General features: G+C 47.4%; 1 protein-coding gene across 3 annotated transcripts in view; it reads right to left on the reverse strand.

The window, feature by feature from the left end:
• LOC134339816 (zinc finger translocation-associated protein-like) overlaps positions 1-20,171 on the reverse strand; it is a 38,361-nt gene that overhangs the window by 11,248 nt on the left and 6,942 nt on the right. For all 3 annotated transcript variants that reach the window (XM_063036638.1, XM_063036637.1, XM_063036636.1), the window contains exon 2: positions 14,822-15,253. In XM_063036638.1, coding sequence (XP_062892708.1) covers positions 14,822-15,253 — 432 coding nt within the window. The remainder of the gene's footprint in view (positions 1-14,821; positions 15,254-20,171) is intronic.

Raw genomic sequence — 20,171 nt, forward strand, 5'->3', positions numbered from 1 at the left:
AGTTTTACTGACCAACTTAATTGTATTTTGTAAACATACACAAATTTAGAATTTGATGGCTGCAACACACTCAACAAAAGTTGGGACAGAGGCATGTTTACCATTGTGTTATATCACCTTTCCTTTTAATAACATTTTTTAATCGTTTTGGAACTGAGGATACTAATTGTAGTAGATTTGCAATTGGAAATTTTGTCCATTCTTGCTTGATATAAGACTTCAGCTGCTCAACAGTCCGTGGTCTCCGTTGTCTGATTCTCCACTTCATGATGCGCCATACATTTTCAATAGGAGATAGATCTGGACTGGCAGCAGGCCAGTCAAGCACACGCACTCTGTTTCTACAAAGCCAAGCTGTTATAGCCCGTGCAGAATGTGGTCTGGCATTATCCTGCTGAAATAAGCATGGACGTCCCGGGAAGAGACGTCACCTTGATGGCAACATATGTCTCTCTAAAATCCTAGTATACACCTCAGAGTCAATGGTACCTTCACATACATGAAACTCACCCATGCCGTGGGCACTGATGCACCCCCATACCATCACAGATGCTGGCTTTTGCACCTTTCACTGATAACAATCTGGATGGTCGTTTTCATCTTTGGCACGGAGAACTTGACGCCCATTTTTTCCGAAAACCAGCTGAAATGTGGACTCGTCTGACCACAGCACACGGTTCCACAGTCTTTCGGTCCATCTGAGATGAGCCCGGGCCCAGAGAACTCGCCGGTGTTTCTGCTTAGAGTTGATGTATGGCTTCCTCCTTGCGTAATACAGTTTCAAGTTGCATTTCTGGATGCAGCGACGGACTGTGTTGAGTGACAATGGTTTTCCGAAGTACTCCCGAGCCCAGGTGGCTATAATTGTCCCAGTAGCACAACGGTTTCTTAGGCAGTGCCGCCTGAGGGCTCAAAGATCACGCGCATTCAACAGTGGTTTCCGACCTTGCCCTTTACGCACTGAGATGTCTCTGAATTCTCTGAAACTTTTCACAATATTATGTACTGTAGATGTTGAAAGACCTAAATTCTCTGCAATCTTGCATTGAGAGATGTTCCTTTTGAACTGACTTAACAATTTTCTCACGAATTTTGGCACAAAGGGGTGAGCCACCACCCATCCTTGCTTGCAAAGACTGAGCCTTTGATGGATGCTACTTTTATACCCAGTCATGATACCTCACCTGCTACCAATTAGCCTGCTTAATGTGGAGTCTTCTAAACCGGTGTTACTTGAATATTCTGTGCACTTTGCAATGTTATTTTAACTCTGTCCCAACTTTTGTTGAGTGTGTTGCAGCCATCAAATTCTAAATTTGTGTATGTTTACAAAATACAATTAAGTTGGTCAGTAAAACTATTGAAAATCTTTTGTTTGTACTTTTCTCAGTTAAGTAAAAGTTCACGTGAATTAACATATCACAGATTTTTGTTTTTATTGCATTTTGGAAAATATCCCAACTGTTCTGGCAATGGGGTTTGTACTTTAATTCACAGTTTTGTATTATTATGTACTGCAATGTACAGGTGCCACAAAGACAACAAATTTCACGGCACATGCTGATGATATTAAACCTGATTCAGATTCTGAACTGAATGCCTGACGGCTTCACAAGGTCCAACGTTTGTCGACTGCCCCACTTGATCGACTGCAGAGGGTCTGGGGAAGGTTCTGTCACGGTGTGGTCGGGGTGGGAGTTACCAGGACGGTAGATTTCCAAGTCGGACGGCATTCGGAGAAGGCGGTAGCAGGTTTAGGAGGTGGATTAGCCGGGTGCGAGGGGGGTGACTGGGTGGAATGTTGCCGGTGTTCGGGGAAGTGGGTAGGAGGCACGGGGGGGGTGGGGGGGATAATTTGTTGAGCACTGCAGCACGGCACGGTGGCGGTGTTGGATTTTGCCGCTGTTCCAAGGAGGCGGTGGCAGGCTTGTGAAGGGGGGGTGAGGGTGTTCTGCCATGGGCACAGTCGTCCCCAGCGTCCAGGACATCTTCAGGGAGCAAGACCTCAAAAAGATTGGGATGCATCATCGAGAATCCCCATCACGACATATGCCAGATTCTGATTCTGAAATTACAGTTGTTGTTGAAAGGTCTCAGCGTGAAATGTCAACTGCTTATTCCTCTCCATAGACGCTGCCTGACCTGCTGAGCTGCTCCAGCATTTTGTGTGTGTTGCTCTGGATTTCCAGCATCTGCGGAATCCCTTGTGCTTATAAATCCACAAAATTAACAAAAAATAAACATACATCTGAGTGATTATTTCCACACTATTTATTTACCGATTTATATATATTTTTCTATTATGTGTTGCATTGTACTGCTGCTGTAAAGTTGACAAAATTCACGACGTGTCAGTGATGTTAAACCTGATTACACAGCCTTGAGATTTGCCACCTTACAGGCAGCTAGAAAACAAGAAACCCAAAAGAACCCATTTTAAAAAATGACAAATGCCGAATGTGCAAAGAGTAGAAAAAAATAATTTGCGCAAACAGTAAAAGGGTTTAGAACGAAAGTGAATCTTCAGACACGAAGCTCAGAGGAGCAACAGCAGATAGCGGAGTAAAGGTTGCGGGCAGCGAGCAGAACTGACCCGACCCTCGCCTCTGGTCCTTTTCAATCCAGCTAGCCCGGAGTTTAAATTGACCAGCCACTGGGCCATTCCTCGCTGGGACCTGAGCCCTGTCGCGTGGATACGCACCGGGCTTGGATCCCGCTGCCGCGTTTCAGTCCAAACCTGACCTCTTCCAAAATCAGCCTGGCGTTTAGATTGATCAAACCTCACTCCCGGTTTGCTCCACTCTGAATCTTCTCCACCTCGCACGCCTCAACTCTGTCTCCAACATATATGTACTTTGATAATAAAATTTACTTTGAACTTTGAGATCCAGAACAATGTGTAATGTATCATCATCATTAAGCACCATGTTGTATGACAAGGGCAACCATGGTCTATCTGTGACCATGATTATTCTTGAAAAATTCCTCTACAGAAGCGTTTTGCCATTGTCTTCTTCTGGTCCGTGTCTGTACCAGACGGGTGACCCCAGCCATTATCAATGCTCTTCAGAGATTGTCTAGCCTGGTGTCAGTGGTGGCATAACCAGGAATTGTGATCTACACCGGCCGCTCATTCAACCATCCACCAGCTGCCCCCATGGATTCACGTGACCCTGATCGAGCGGGCTGTTTCACGGCATTTATAAACACGAGAGATTCTGCAGATGCTGGAAATGCAGAGCGACACACACACACACAAAATGCTGGCAGAACTCAGTATGTCTATGCACAGGCACAATGAAAAATTCAATTGCAATAGCGTCACAGGCAAGTAGCCTCAGATACTCAGGCTTCACCAGGAAAACAAATTACACAAGAAAGTTCATGGCTGGCGCAAATAAAGTCAAAAGCAAAACTTTGACAAACTTCTATAGATGCTCAGTGGAGAGTATCCTAACTGGATGCATCTCGGCCTGGTTTGGAAACACCAATGCCCAGGAATTGGAACGTCTGCAGAAAATGGTGGGTATTTTATTTAATTGAGAGATACAGGCTCTTCTGACCCTTTGAGCTGCACTGTCCAGCAAACCACTGATTTAACCCTCGCCTGATCACGGGACAATGCACAATGACCAATTAACCTACTAACCGGTACATCTTCGGGCTGTGGGAGGAAAGCGGAGCTCCCGGGATAATCCCGCGCGTACAAGGGAAGAACGTACAAACTCCTTACAGGGGGAGCCAGGATTGGACTCCGAACTCCAAGGTCCCGAGCTGCGATAGTGTTGGATTATCTGCGATGCTACCAGGGTGGCCTCTCCCTCAGAATCTGGTTTAATGTGTCATGAAACTTGTTGATATGCGGCAGCAATACATTGTGATACACAAGTATAAAAACTGTGAATTACAGTAATTAAACTATTTAATATATACAGTTAAATAAATGGTGCAGAAATAGGAATAAAAAAGTAGTGAGGTCATGTTGAAGGGTTCAATCTCCATTCAGAAATCAGATGGCAGAGGGGAAGAAGCTGTTCCTGAATCGCTGAGTGTGTGTCTTCAGGCTCCTGTACCTCCTCCTGGATGGTAGCAATGAGAAGAGGGCATGTCCTGGGTGATGGGGGTCCTTAATGATGGATGCTGCCTTTTCGAGGCATCGCACCTCGAAGATGTCCTGGATACGGCGGAGGGTGGTGTCCATGATGGAGCTGGCTGATAGACAAATCTGCCCACCCCCTCCCACCTTTGATGACATCTACAAGAAAGCAGCATCCATCATCAAGGACTCCCACCACCCAGGCCAGGCTCTCTTCTCGCTGCTGCCATTGGGAGGGAGGTACAGGAGCCTCGGGTCCCTCACCACCAGGTTCAGGAGCAGTTATCACCCCTCAGCTGTCGGGCTCCTGAACCAACGTGGATAACTTCACTCACCACTACCCAACCTGGTGACTCTCAAGGACATCTCAAGTTCTCAGTTTTATTTTCCACGTCTCTATCTTTAACCGATTCTGCAGCCTAAGGACTCTCTTTCAAGGGCCGTACAGCTCATGTTCTCAGTATTACATATTTTTTACTTGCACAATTTGCCTTCTTTTACACATTGGTTGTCAGTCTTTACGCATAATTATTCATAAATTCTATTATATTTCTTTACTTTCATCACAGCGCTAAGCAGTATTGCTGCCATATTGTACTGTCTCAGTACTTGTATATTTGTGTGCTGTAGCACTTCTTTTATTCACAGTTATTTTGTAAATAACACTATTCTTCGCACTTTTGGTCAGATGCTAAATGCATTTCCTTGGCTTTGTATCTGTTCTCAGCACAATGACACTAAAGTTGAATCTAATCTAAATGCCTACTGGAAAATGAATCTCAAGATGGGGGCGCCACACTATTAGAATCTCCTGACAGACGGTGTTGGAACTGAGCTCCGAAATCCGACAGCGCCTGTAAGGAGTTTGTATGTTCCTCCCCGTGACCATGTGGGGGTGGGTTTCCTGCCACAGTCCTTTGACATATTGGCTAGTAGGTTAATTGGTCATTGTAAATTGGCCGGGTGCTGGCCCGTAAGAGCCTGTTCCACGCTCTGTCTCTGAATAAATAATGAGGAGGAGCAGGTGAGGAGAGGTGAAAGGGTGAGGGGGAACCAGAATTGGAAATGGGAAAGGTTGGGGTGGGGGAGGCGAGAGTACTGGGAGTTAGAGAAGTCGATGTTCATGCGGTCTGGTTGGAATTTCCAACAATATAGAGTAGAACCAGTTAAAAATAACAATCACAAAAACACAAACAAGAGATCTGTCAGGTAGGTAAGCTTTTCCCTTGTAAGGATTTTGTAAATTTTACCAAGATCTCTCATCCTTCCAAACTCGATGTGCAGAAAAGACTGACTGGGATGTTGCAGACATTTGGCAGATTGAGTGAGAGGGAACGGTTGAGCCATCTTGGGACTTTATTCATTGGAGGGAATGGGAATGAGAGGTGATCCTGTGGAGGTGTACAAAATCATGAGGGGGTGTAGGTAAGGTGAATGCACACAGACTTTTCCCCAGGTTGGAGAATGAAGAATTTGAGGGCACAGGTTTAAGGTGTGAGGGGAGAGATTTCATAGGAACTTGAGGGGCAACTTCTTCACCCAGAGGGTGGTCAGTATACGGAACGAGCTGCCAGAGGAAGTGGTCGAGGCAGGTACATTAACATCTAAAAGACACTTGGACAGATTTGTGACAGTGTTGGGTCTGCAAAGTTCTGAACTCAAAGATTTTAAGCCCTATCCGGTATATAGCTAAAACCCTCACTAAAGGGAGTTTATATCGTAACTACCCATTCTCCACAGTGAGTTTAGCAGCCAATAATCACTATTTGAGCAGTGTCCCCCCTCCCTACCAAGGAGGAGTTACTGACAGCTAACAGTTATTTTAAACGCAAACAACAGGAATTCTGCAGATGCTGGAAATTCAAGCAACACACATCAAAGTTGCTGGTGAACGCAGCAGGCCAGGCAGCATCTGTAGGAAGAGGTGAAGTCGACGTTTCAGGCCGAGACCCTTCGTCTTTTCGTTATTTTAAATACTTTTTTGGTGATACATATTTAACTTCAAATAAAACTCTTCAAACACATTCAAAGTGTACAGAGGATTTGAATCTTATTAAAGATTTCCAAATTTATAACCAATTTCTAAACTACAAAGGATTTCCAAAACACGGATAATTCCTATAAGCTAATAAGATATACCAATGAGTTGCAGACGAACAAGTTGTCCGTCTCAGAAATTGAAGGCACAGGAATGGATTCTAGACGCTCCGTCTTTCTGTAGTTCTTCTTGACCATTCCTAACAAGTCGACTGCTCTCTAACATAGAGTCGTAGAAAAGTACGCACAGAAACAGGCCCTTCGTCCCATCTAGTCCATGCTGAGCCATTTAAGTTGCCTGTTCCCAATGACCTGCACTGGGACCACAGCCCTCCATACCCCTTCCATCCATGTACCTATCTAAACTTCCCTTAAATGCTTCAGTCGAGCTCACATGTACCACTTGTGCTCTCAGCTCATTCCACACTCTCACCACCCTCTGAGTGAAGACGTTTCCCCTCATGTTCCCCTTAAACTTTTCACCTTTAACCCATCACCTCTGATTGTAGTCCCACCCAATCTCAGTGGGAAAATGCCTGCTTGCATTTCTCCTATCTATACCCCTCATAATTTTGTATACTTCTATCAAATCTCCCCTCAATCTTCTACGTTCCAAGGAATATAGTCCTAACCTGTTCAATCTTTCCTTATAACTCGGGTCCTCCAGACCCAGCAACATCCTTGTAAATTTTCTCTGTACTCTTTCAACCTTGCTTACATCTTTCCGGTAGGTGGGTGATTAAAACTGCACACAGTACTCTAAAACAGGGAGGGAGGAGGAGAAGATGGTGGCGCGGCCTCTCCGGTGATGAATATCTGTAATCTGTCAAGTAGGAGGCCATGCACGATTCTGATTTGATGGAGATGGACATGAGAGCACAGAGGAACACCTGGAGAAACTTCTGAAATACTTGCTTCACTGCCGCTGCTACTGTGCGATCGAGAATCTCCGGAGGGGAAGGCCCCGAGTCCTCGGCTTTGCTTGTTGCTCGGTGGCTGGGGCAGGGTCGAAGCGCTTGGCAGAGATGGTGCTTGGTGTAGGAGGGCTGGTCGGAGGCTCGAAGTTTTCGGACGGACTCAGAGTCAGACTGTGGTCGGGTGCTTCCAGGATGCTGCATCGGCAAGTTTGCGGCGCTGGAAGCTCATGGCAGGGAGAGTTTCTCTCTTCTATCATCTGCGTGAGATGTTGGGGCTATCGGGACTTTGAGACTTTTTTTACTGTGCCCATGGTCTGCTCTTATCAAATTACAGTATTGCTTTGCACTGTTGTAACTATATGTTATAATTATGTGGTTTCTGTCAGTTTTAGTCTTGTCTGTCTTGTGTTTCTGTGATATCGTACTGGAGGAACATTGCATCATTTTTTAATACATGCATTTCTAAATGACAATAAACGAGGACTGAGTGTCCTCATAATCTGATCTAAAATTAGGCCTCACCAATATCTTATACAACTTCAACATAACATCCCATCTTCTGTGATTTATGAAGGCTAATGTGCCAACAGCTTTCTTTCTGGCCCTATCTACCAGTGACGCCACTTTCAGTGAATTATGGACCTGTATTTCCAGACCCGTTTGTTCTACCACACTCCTTAGTGCCCGACCGTTCACTGTGTAAGACCCACCCTGGTTGGTCCTACCGATGTGTGACACCTCGCACTTGTCGGCGTTTTCATCTGACATTTTTCCAGCTGGTCCAGATCCTGCTGTCCTCACTGTCCACTACACCCCCAATCTTGGTATCATCTGCAAATCTTCTGATCCAGTTAACCACATTATCATTAAAACCATTAATAGTAACAATGGACCCAGCACTGATTCATGCAGCACTCCACTAGTCAGAGACAACCACTCTCTGTCTTCTCCCTCAAAGCCAATGTCTAATCCAGTTTACTACCTCATCCTGAATGCCAAGCGACCAAACCTTCTTGAGCAGCCTCCCATGTGGGACCTTGTCAAGTGCCTTGCTGAAGTCCATGTAGACAACATCCACTGCCTTGCCTTCATCTACTTTCCTGGTAACACCCTTGAAAAACTCTATAAGATTGGTTAGACTCGACCTACCACGCACAAAGCCATGGTGACTATCCTTAATCAGTCCATGTCTATTCAAGTACTTCTGTATCCGGTCCCTTAGAGCCTTTCTTGAACAGCAGGACATCCTCCAATCCGCTGGTACCTCACCTGTTGCTAAGGATGATTTAAACCTTTCTGCTCGGGCCCCAACAATATCTGCACTTGCCTTCCACAGGGTCCGAGGGAACTTCTTGTCAGGCCCTGAGAATTTATCTAACCTAATTTGCCTCAAGACAGCAACGTGAGGTCGATTCTGCTTTGCCTCATTTCTATAGGCTCTGTGACTGTCTACTGATAAACACAGGTGCAAGAAGTTCAGTTAAGGTTGGTTCCATGCATCGATTGCCATTCTGACCCTCCAGGGACCAACTTTGTCCTATGCATTCCTTTTGCTCTTAGCATACATATAGAATCCCTCGGGATTCCCTTTCAACTTGCCTGCTCGCACAACCTCGCGCCTTCTTTTAGCCCTCCTGATTTCTTTCTTTAGTGTTCTCTTGCATTTCTTGTACTTCATAAGCACCTCATTTGTTCCTGCTGCCTGTACCTGCTATGCACCTCATTTTTTTTCCATAACCAGGTCCTCAATATCTCTCGAAAACCGAGGTTCCCTAAACCTGTTATCTTTACCTTTTATTCTGACATGCAGATACAAGCTTTGTACTCCAAAAATTTCACTTTTGAACTCACTAACCTATCCCTCAATGTCAGCAAGTCGAAGGAATTGGTTGTTGACTTCAGAAGGAGTAGCGGACCGCACGACCCAATTTACATCGGTGGTGCGCAAGTGGAACAGGTCAAAAGCTTTAAGTTCCTCGGGGTCAATATCACAAATGACCTGACTTGGTCCAACCAAGCAGAGTTCACTGCCAAGAAGGCCCACCAGCGTCTTTACTTCCTGAGAAAGCTAAAGAAATTTGGCCTGTCCCCTAAAACCCTCACTAATTTTTATAGATGCACCGTAGAAAGCATTCTTCTAGGGTGCATCGCAACCTGGTATGGAAGTTCTCCTGTCCAAGACCGGAAGAAGCTGCAGAAGATCGTGAACACGGCGCAGCACATCACACAAACCAATCTTCCGTCCTTGGACTCATTTTACACCGCACGCTGTCGGAGCAGTGCTGCCAGGATAATCAAGGACACGACCCACCCAGCCAACAGACTTTTCGTCCCTCTTCCCACCGGGAGAAGGCTCAGGAGCTTGAAGACTTGTACGGCCAGATTTGGGAACAGCTTCTTTCCAACTGTGATAAGACTACTGAACAGATCCTGACCCGGATCTGGGCCGTACCCTCCAAATATCCGGACCTGCCTCTCGGTTTTTTTGCATTACCTTACTTTCCATTTTTCTATTTTCTATTTATGATTTATAATTTAAATTTTTAATATTTACTATTGATTTGAGATCCAGGGAGCGGGAAGCGCAGAATCAAATATCGCTGTGATGATTGTATATTCTAGTATCAATTGTTTGGTGACAATAAAGTATAAAATACAAAGTACACTTTGCCAGCAAACAGCCTGTCCCAATCCACACTTGCCAGATCCTCTCTGATACCATCAAAATTGTCCTTTCTCCAAATTGGGATCTCAACCCACGGACCAGACCTATCTTCTTGCATCACACACAAAAATTGCTGGTGAACGCAGCAGGCCAGGCAGCATCTCTAGGAAGAGGTACAGTCGACGTTTTGGGCTGAAACCCTTCATCAGGACTGACTGAAAGAAGAGATAGTAAGAGATTTGAAAGTGGGAGGGGGAGGGGGAGATCCGAAATGATAGGAGAACACAGGAGGGGGAGGGATGGAGCCAAGAGCTGGAAAGTTGATTGGCAAAAGGGATACGAGGCTGGAGGTGTTGCGTAGGTGTTCAGCGAAATGGTGTCAGTCCTTCCAGGTGAGGCAACACTTCACCTGTGAGTCGGCTGGGGTGATATACTGTGTCCGGTGCAGCCTTCTACATATTGGCGAGACCCGACGCAGACTGGGAGACCGTTTCGCTGAACACCTACGCTCTGTCTGCCAGAGAAAGCAGGATCTCCCAGTGGCCACACATTTTAATTCCACATCCCATTCCCATTCTGATATGTCTGTCCACGGCCTCCTCTACTGTCAAGATGAAGCCACACTCAGGTTGGAGGAACAACACCTTATATTCCGTCTGGGTAGCCTCCAACCTGATGGCGTGAACATTGACTTCTCAAACTTCCATTAATGTCCCTCCTCCCCCTCGTACCCCATCTGTTGTTTATTTATTTATTTCTCACTCTCACTCTCTCTGTCTCTCTCTTCTCCCTCTGTCCCTCTCAATATAACTCCTTGCCCATCCCTCTGGGCTTCCCCCGCTTTCTTTCTCCCTAGGCCTCCCGTCCCATGATCCTCTCCCTTCTCCAGCCTCCTATCCCTTTTGCCAATCACCTGTCCAGCTCTTGGCTCCATCCCTCCCCCTCCTGTCTTCTCCTATCATTTTGGATCTCCCCCTCCCCCTCACACTTTCCAATCTCTTACTAACTCTTCCTTCAGTTAGTCCTGACGAAGGGTCTCGGCCTGAAATGTCGACTGTACCTCTTCCTAGAGATGCTGCCTGGCCTGCTGCGTTCACCAGCATTTTTTGTGTGTGTTGCTTGAATTTCCAGCAGCTGCAGATTTCCTCGTGTTTGCTGTCTTTTTGCATATTTACTTTGAAACTAATGGCATTATGATCGCTAGATGCAAAGTGTTCCCTTACATGAACTTTTGTCACCTGCTCTCTCTCATTCACACAGAGAGTGGTGAATCTGTGGAATTCTCTGCCACAGGAAACAGTTGAGGCCAGTTCATTGGCTATATTTAAGAGGGAGTTAGATATGGCCCTTGTGGCTAAAGGGATCAGGGGGTATGGAGGGAAGGCTGGTACAGGGTTCTGAGCTGGATGATCAGCCATGATTGTACTGAATGGCGGTGCAGGCTCGAAGGGCCGAATGGCCTACTCCTGCACCTATTTTCTATGTTTCTATTCCCTAACAGCAGATCCAGTATCACACATTGGGTGGTCTGTAACATAGCCCCTTTACTATGGTCACACCTTTTTTATTCCTCAGTTCCACCCATAACACCTCACTAGACGAGTTCTCCAGTCTGTATTGATGACATTTTCTGTGATTAGCCAACCCCCCTCCTCTAATCCCTCCCGTCTAAAGCAACAGAACCCCGGAATACTGAGCTGCCAGTCCTGCCCCTTCTGTAACCAAGTCTCATTCATGGCTACAACATCATAATTCCATGTGTTGATCCATGCCCTGAGCTCATCTGCCTTCCCTACGATACTTCCTGCACTGAAATATGTGCAGCTCAGGACACTAGTCACACCAAGCTCAACATCTTACCAACATCCGTCTCCACAACCACTCCACTAACTGTCTGGCATTCTGGTTCTCGTCCCCCCTGCAACTCTAGTTTAAACACCCCCCACCCCTGGTGCAGCATTAGTCAAACCCCCTGGTTTCCCCGGCAGCATAAGTCCAGGGAAGACGACCTCTGGCCCCGCCGAACCCGTGAGATTGAGATTAATTTGGCTACAGGGTTAGTAAAGAAAAGGACAAAAAAAGAAAAGGGCCCAGTTTAATGAAGCAGCCCAATGCGCGCAAGTTGGAGCTCATGGTTTCTCCAAGTCACTGATCCTCAATCGATCTCAGCCCGGGCTTTGTCGAATCATGGTCCCGCTCCTCTTCTCTCCTGTGTCTTCCCTCTTCATCTCCTCACAAACAAAAGCCCCAAGCCCAACCTTAGCGTACCTCACCAGAGAAACCTCCCCTTAATCCGAACGTCGTAATTGGATGGCACTCGTCTCCTCCTCTCTTATCTTCAACAATAACCCAAACAAGCTACTCTTACAGAGCTGCCAAAGTGAAATACATACAGCGTAACAGTAAAAACATGAACCAGGGCATTACACTAGTAAGCCTTCCTGCTAGGATATCAGTTCCCCTCCAGTTCAGGTGCAAACCGTCCTATCTGTACTTGTCCCACCTTCCTTGGAAGAGAGCCCAATGATCCAAAAATCTGACGCCCTTCCTCCTATGCCAACGCCTTAGTCACATGTTAAATCTTCTTATTTCTGGCCTCACAAGCACGTGGCATGGGTAGCAATCCAGAGATCACAACTCTGGAGGTCCTGCCCTTTAACTTAGCGCCTAACTCCCTGAACTCACTTTCCTGCAGCTTGTCACTGTCCGTATCTATATCACTGGTGCCTGCATGAACCACGACCTCTGGCTGCTCACCCTCCCACTTAACAATGCTGAGGACTCGACCCGAGATATCCCGGACCCCGGCACCTGGGAGGCAACGTATCATCCAGGAGTCTCATTCTTGTCCACAGAACCTCCTTTCTGTTTCCTAACCAGCGAATCCCCTATCACCACAGTGTGTCTCTTCTTCCCCTTCCCTTCTGAATCACAGAGCAAGACCAAATGCCAGAGACCTGACTGCTGTGACTTTACTAGGTCATCACCCCCAACAATATCCAAAGTGATATCCCTGTTGTTGAAGGGGATGGCCATAGGGGTACTTGACATTGTCTGCCCTTTCCCCTTCCTGGTTGTGTCCCGGTTTCCTGTGTCCTGTACCTTGGGTGTAACTTCCTCCCTATATGTCCTAGCTAACACCCCCTCAGCCTCCCGAATGATCCGCCATCCAGTTCCGGCTCCAGCTCCCAAAGCAGTATGTTAGAAGCTGCGGCTGGATGTGTTTCTCGCAGGTGTAGCCGTCAGGAACGCTGGACGTTTCCCTGACTTCCCACATCCCGCAAGAGGAGCATTGCACTATCCTGCCAGGCATCCCTGAGCAAATACAAAGAAGGGAGAACAGCGAACTGTGGGAGGGGGAAAATCTCCCTGCAGCTTCTTCACCTTCTCTCACTTTAAGCCTCGAAGTGCTAAAGCCTCCAGATCCCCACTCTAACTCTGACCGCTCCAGTGATGGCTGCTCTGCTTGCCCCTGCCTTACTTTAATTTGGCCTTGCCAACCAATCCCGATTGCCGATTATAACACCAAACTGACGCGAGTCGATGCCTTTTCCACTCAGTCAGCAAACTTGAGTGAGCCGTGTCTCCTCACCCTTCAGATCTTCGACTGGCCGCTGCTCAAAGCGCCAAACTGCCCTGAGTCGATGCGTTTTCCACTCAGTGGGCGAACCTGAGCGAGCTCTGTCTTCGCACGCATCCAATCTCCCATCATTTATACTGATTGTTTCTACCTGGAGACGTCACGCGCACTTGGTGTGCTTTGGTTGCATTCGTCAGGCCAGGCGAATGCGTTGTTTTATTAAGCCAAAGTGGACCCCATCGCTTTCCCTCGATTGAATAGTGTGCCAACGAGGACGTTGTTTACGACAAGAAGCTGAGCAGAGACTATTGGTTGGAACTCTAACCTACTCGAAAAACAACTCTTTGACCCCTCCTGGAAGAGTCAGCTGAATTAGAATGCTGAGCTTGGCAAAAAAAAAAGGTTCCCGGGGCCCTGGGCAGTGACAGTCTGTCACAGACTACCCAGGCAGAGTTTATTTAGAGATTCAGCACGCAACGAGCTCTTTGGCCTACCAAGCTGTGCCACACAGCAACCCATCAGAGCACAATCACCTGTTAGCCTACAAACTGGTACGGTCTTTGGAACGCAGGAAGAAACCGGAGCACCCGCCACGCTCGCAGGAAGAAACGTACAAGTCTGCTTACGCGGCACGCCAGGGGTGAACTCCGAGCTGTCGTGCCGTCGCACTCACCGAGGTCGTGATCCTCTGGGCTTGATAGCTCCACTCCCAGGAAGATCAAAACTGATCACGAATACATCCGATGGAAATCCAGGGAAAATTACTCCCCCCCCCCCAACCCCCCCATCCGAGACCTTGGGGAGAGTGTGGAAACAGAGTTTCAGGGGAAAAATCCATTAGCCCTTCCGGGGGTGGGGGGGAGAATTCCCAGAACACAGAGAGGGCTAGACAGAGATGGGAGCAGAATTAGGCTGTTCGGCCCATTGAGTCTGCTCGGTCATTCTGTCATGGCTGATTTATTACCCCTCTCAACCCTGCTTTAAATATCCCATTGTCCGTGGCAATGAATTCCACAGATTCACCACCCTCTGGTTAAAGAAATTCCTCCTCATCTGCATTCTAAAAAGACGCCCCTCTATTCTGAGGCTGTGTCCTCTGGTCTTAGACTCTCCCACCATAGGAAGCATCTTCTCTATAGATAGATAGATATACTTTATTGATCCCGAGGGAAATTGGGTAAATGCCTTTACCCAGGCCTTTATCAAGGCCTTTCTTCATTCGATAGGTTTCATTCAGATCACCCCTCATTCTTCTGAATTCCAGTGAGTACAGGCCCAGAGCTATCAAATGCTTTTCATATGACACGCCTTTCAATTGTGGAATCATTTTCGTGAACCTCCTTTGAAACCTATTTGATACGTTTCAATGATATTCACCCCTCATTCTTTCAAACCAGCAAGTAAATCTCCCAAAATGTAGCCACTTGCACTCATCTGAGTTAAACTCCATCTGCCATTTCTTGGCCCACCACCCCGGTTGATCCAGATCTTACCATACATAAAGTCCGCTGCCGGGACTGACGTACCTGGGGCGAGACGCGGTGGCCCTGGGTGCTGACTGGGGCCGAGCCCAGGGACGGGCAGCCCCTCCTGCAGGTAGCTCTGGCCCAGTAAATGCTCCTCCCAGCCGGCGATGACGGCCTCCTTCTCGCTCTGCGTCAGCAGCAGCGAGGCCTGGTGCCTCTGCAGGATGTGGCGCTTGATGGTACTGAGTTTGAGGGTGGCCAGCGAGGCCCCGCACACCATGCAGACCAGCCCGTGCCGCCACCGGTCGTAGTCCATCAGGTACTCCAGCCGCCAGCGCTCCTGGTAGTTGCGTCGGTGGCTGCGGCAGGGATACCGCGGAGCTCGGCCTCGCCGTTCCTTTGGCCCCCGGGCTTGCCCGGAGACCGACGGCCCAGGCGCTGGAGTCACCCTGTCCAACCCGGAGACCACACCACTGGCAAAGAGCAGACCACCTTTGGGAGAAAACAGAGGTTTGTCTGAGTGTCTGAGCTCTCCCTGACTCTTTCAGATCAAAGGGGGGGACAATGCCTGCACTGACTGGTCAAGCTGCCCTTCCACTCCCTCCTGGGACTAGACACAGAGTGAAGCTCCCTCTACAGTAGGGGTCGCCAACCCGCCGATCGCGATCACGATCGACTGGTCGATCTTTGAGACTTTCCCAGTAGATCCCGAAGAAAAATCAAACATAAATACACAAATACTGTTGTAATGTGAGCATTATAAAAGTACGTAATACTAATTAGGCTAATGGTAATATAGCAATATTTTCACTAAAAAGCTGTTTGTAGAGAGAGATTGTTTCTGGGTTGCGGGGGTTTAGTTCCATTCTTTCTGCCCAGTGCGCATGTGTGTAGCCCCCCACCATGCACGGCGTTTTCAGCGTCGCCTGCGCTGCATCAAAGTGACCAATCAGATTAGGTAAGAGTGCAGACGGTCGCAAACATCAATATACGGCTGTGTCCCCAACCTCCGGGCCGTGAAGCATGCAGGGGTGCAGCGGGTAGCCGGGACGCACCCAGCACATTTTTAAGAAAAAAAAGCCGAAATAGACCAGCTAATTAATTAGGTGCCACCCGGCACGTGAATGTCGGCTCAGATCAGGGGCGACGCAATCGGCAATCGCTCGTGATATCCTGATAGCATAGTGGAGGCTCCACGAAAGAAGGCGAAAACATACAAATTCCATCCAGAATGGGAAGAGGAATTTCTGTTTACCTTGGTGAAAGACAAGTGTGTATGTATGTTGTGCCACCAAACACAAGCACTGACTAAAAGTGGGAATCTGGAGCAGCACCACAACACCAAACACCAGGAATTTAAAGACACCTACCCCCCAAAGAGCGCAATTCGTGCCTGGAAAATTGAGCCGAAATCGGGGTTGAAGGCCCAGCAATCGTTCTTCACAAAACATGCTGCTCAAAATAAGGGCTGCTATTGAAGCATCATTTCGTGTAAGTCACCTTTTGGCTAACCACAAGAAGCCTTTTACAGATGGCGATTTATTCAAGGAAGCAATGGCCATTACCGCAGAGACTGTTTTAATGACTTTAAAAACAAAAACGGCATCATGACCATAATACATAATATACCGCTTGGCCCTGCAACAGTGACAAGGAGGGTAGAGTCACCGTCAGAGGACGTGAATATTTTTCACTACAGTTCGATGAATCCCTGGATGTAATGCAAACAGCTCAGCTTGTATTTGTCAGAATAGCTTTCCAGGATTTTACAACAAAGGAGGACTTCCTCACTCTTTTGCAATTAAAGAAAAGAACAAGAGGTGAGGATATGAGTTTAAAAAAATATGTCCGTGAAAATGACATCCCTATTCATAAACTGGTGGCAATTACTACTGATGGGGCCGAGCAACGCACAGTGTGTGTGTTACTTTTACAGCACTGAAAGTCGGTGCCTACTTCGGGTCAACTTATCTATGTGAAATTGCATTTTCACAGATGAAAATTATTAAATCTAAGTACAGGAGCTGACTTACTGACAGACACCTCACTAGGGTTGTCAACTTTCTCACTCCCAAATAAGCGACAAAAGTAGCAGTCAAATCCCGGGATATCTGTGTTTATCCCGGGAAAGACTACAATGACCATGAAGCCTTGCACAGGCACCTGTGTGCGCATGCGCGTATGTGCTGATTTATTTTACCCCACGAATCGGTTTTCACTTAATTTTCATTATTTCTACCTTATATAGGCTGTGTATTTATCATATCATTCCTGCTTTTACTATATGTTAGACTTATTTTCGGTTTTATGTGTTATTTGGTATGATTTGGTAGGTTATTTTTTTGGGTCTGGGAACGCTCAAAATTTTTTCCCATATAAACTGCTTCTTCGGCGTAAAGCATTTCGGCATGAAAGGTTTCATAGGAACGCTCTACCTTAGTGGGGGGAATACGGGACAGTTGGCAACCCTCCACCTCACAGACTGTCTCAGACTGGCTGGCTGTAGTTATGAGCCAAATTTTAGGGAACTAGCAGAGAGTGTTCAGCCCCAGTCATCACACTGAGTGCAACAGTCAATATTTATTCATTTATTTTTCATGTTGAAATAAAAAAGTATTGTAATATTCTTAAAGGAAGACAGCTATGGCCTGTTTGATATGCTAGTTACAGTGTTTTCTTGTTTGAATTAATTTGAAAGTTTGACAAAAGTATTTTGTGTAATTCAAATACAATTCACCCAAATAAAAGGCCTCAAATTGGAAGTACAATTTGAGCTGTTTTTTCTCTAAGCGATTTAGTAGGTAGATTTTGCCTTTCACTGAGGTCGAGGTAGGGGATCTTGGGCTTAAAAAGGTTGGTGACCACTATTCTACAGTGTAGTCACACACTCCCAGGGTTAGATGCAGAATGAAGCTCCCCCCACACCGTCCCAACCCACATATTCAGGAACAGGCACAGAGTGAAGCTTCCTCTATACCGACCCACCTCAGGGTCAGACACAGAGTGAAGCCCCCTCTACACCGTCCCATCACACACTCCCGGGGTCAGACACAGAGTGAGGCTCCCTCTACACCGTCCCATCACACACTCCCGGGGTCAGACACAAAGTGAAGCTCCCTCCACACTGTCCCATCACACACTCCCGGGGTCAGACAAAGTGAAGCTCCCTCCGCACCGTCCCATCACACACTCTCGGGGTCAGACACAGAGTGAAGGTCCCTCCACACCGTCCCATCACACACTCCCGGGGTCAGACACAGAGTGAAGCTCCCTCCACACCGTCCCATCACACACTCCCGGGGTCAGACACAGAGTGAAGCTCCCTCCACACCGTCCCATCACACACTCCCGGGGTCAGACACAGAGTGAAGCTCCCTCCACACCGTCCCATCACACACTCCCGGGGTCAGACACAGAGTGAAGCTCCCTCCACACTGTCCCATCACACACTCCCGGGGTCAGACACAGAGTGAAGCTCCCCCACAATAAACAGAAAGGATTTTACAGATGCTGAGAATCCACAGCAACACAGACAAAGTGCTGGAGGAACTCAGAAGGTCAGGCAGCATCTACGGAAACGAGTCGAGGGTTGATGTTTTGGGCTGAGTCTGGGAAGGAAGGGGTAAGATGCCAGAGTAAAAAGGTGGGAGGAGGGAAACAAGGACTAACTAAAAGGTGATAGGTGGGAAAGGTGTGATGAAGGAAGAAGCTGGGAGCTGATGGGGGGAAAGGCAAGGGGCTGGAGAAGAGGTAATCTTGATTGGGGAGGAGAGTGGATTACGGGAGAAAGGGAAGGAGGAGGGGCACCATTGGGAGGTGATGGGCAGATGAGCCACAGAGGAATGGGAAACGGAATTAAAACGTTTGGCCATCGGAACGTTCTGCTTTTGGCAGCGGGAGGTGCCTGAGGGAGCGGTCCCCCAATTTATGACACGTCTCACCAATGTAGAGAAGACTCCATTGGGAGCACCAGATACGATAAACAACCCCACAGGTTTGCAGGTGACGCATTGATTCATCTGGAAAGACTGTTTGGGGCCCTGAATGGTGGTTAGGGAGGAGGTGAATAGCATTTCTGTCACTTGCAGGGATATAAGACCATAAGATATAGGAGCAGAAATAGGCCATTTGGCCCATCGAGTCTGCTCCGTTGTTTCATCATGGCTGATCCAATTTTCCTCTCAGCCCCAATCTCTTGCCTCCCCCCAAATGTCCCTTCATGCCCTCGCCAATCAAAAATTTATCAAACTATGTCTTGAATATTCGTAAAGGTTTGGCCTCCACAGCCATCTGTGGCAAAGAATTCCATAGATTCACCACCTCTGTCTGAAGAAATTCCTCCTCATCTCCATTCTGAAAGGACGCCCCTCTATTCTGAGGCTGTGTCCTCTGGTCTTAGACTCTCCCACCATAACAGCCAACCCGCCATTAAGGACATGTATACAGAAAGGGCCGGCGACAGCAGGAAGGATCCCGGCCTCCCTGCTCATGGACTGTCCGTCCCACTCCCGTCAGGGAGGAGGCTACGTAGCATCCACACCAGGACCACCAGACTCAAAAACAGTTCCTTTCCCAAGCAACAAGGCTGATCAACACCTCCACCCACTAACCCACTAACCCACCCCTCCTCACTCCCAACCACCACGACTCTATCATTTCCTGTCAGTCAACTGATGTACAGATACTCCTGTGCCCAGAGTCACTTTATGGACAGACAATCAATCTGTGTATATAAACTATCTTGTGCCTTTATATTTATTGTGTGTTTTTATTATAGTGTTCTTTATCTTATTGTGTGTGTTTTTTGTGCTGCATCGGATCTGGAGTAGCAATTACTTTGTTCTCCATTACACTGTGTACAGTAAATGACATTAAACTATCTTGAATCTTGTACGTGGCAGCAACTCAATGCATGAAACTTTGCAGAAACGGTCAAGAGGTTCAGTTCCAAATATCAGAATGGGAAAGATATGTGACCTAAGTGACTTTGACCGTGGAATGATTGTTGGCGCCAGACGGGGTGGTTCGAGTATCTCAGAACCTGCCGATTTCCTGGGATTTTAAAACACGACAGTCTCTAGGGCAGGGGTGCCCAACCCTTTTTATGCCATGGGCCTCTACCATTAACCGAGGGGTCCACTGGCCCCAGGTTGAGAACTCCTGCTCTGGAGTTTACAGAGGATGGTGCGAGAAACCAAAACAAAAACATCCAGTGAGTGGCAGTTTTGCTGGCAAAAACGCCTTGTTGATGAGAGAGGTCAGAGGAGAATGGCCAGACTGACGGGAAGGTGACAGTAACTCAATTTAACCACACAGCGGTGTGCAGAAGAGCATCTCTGAACACACAACATGTCTAACCGTGAGGTGGACGGGCTACAGCAGCAGAAAACCATGAGCATACCCTCAGTGG

The sequence above is a fragment of the Mobula hypostoma genome, chromosome 30 (genome assembly GCF_963921235.1).
Source record: "Mobula hypostoma chromosome 30, sMobHyp1.1, whole genome shotgun sequence".
NCBI lineage: Eukaryota > Metazoa > Chordata > Chondrichthyes > Myliobatiformes > Myliobatidae > Mobula > Mobula hypostoma.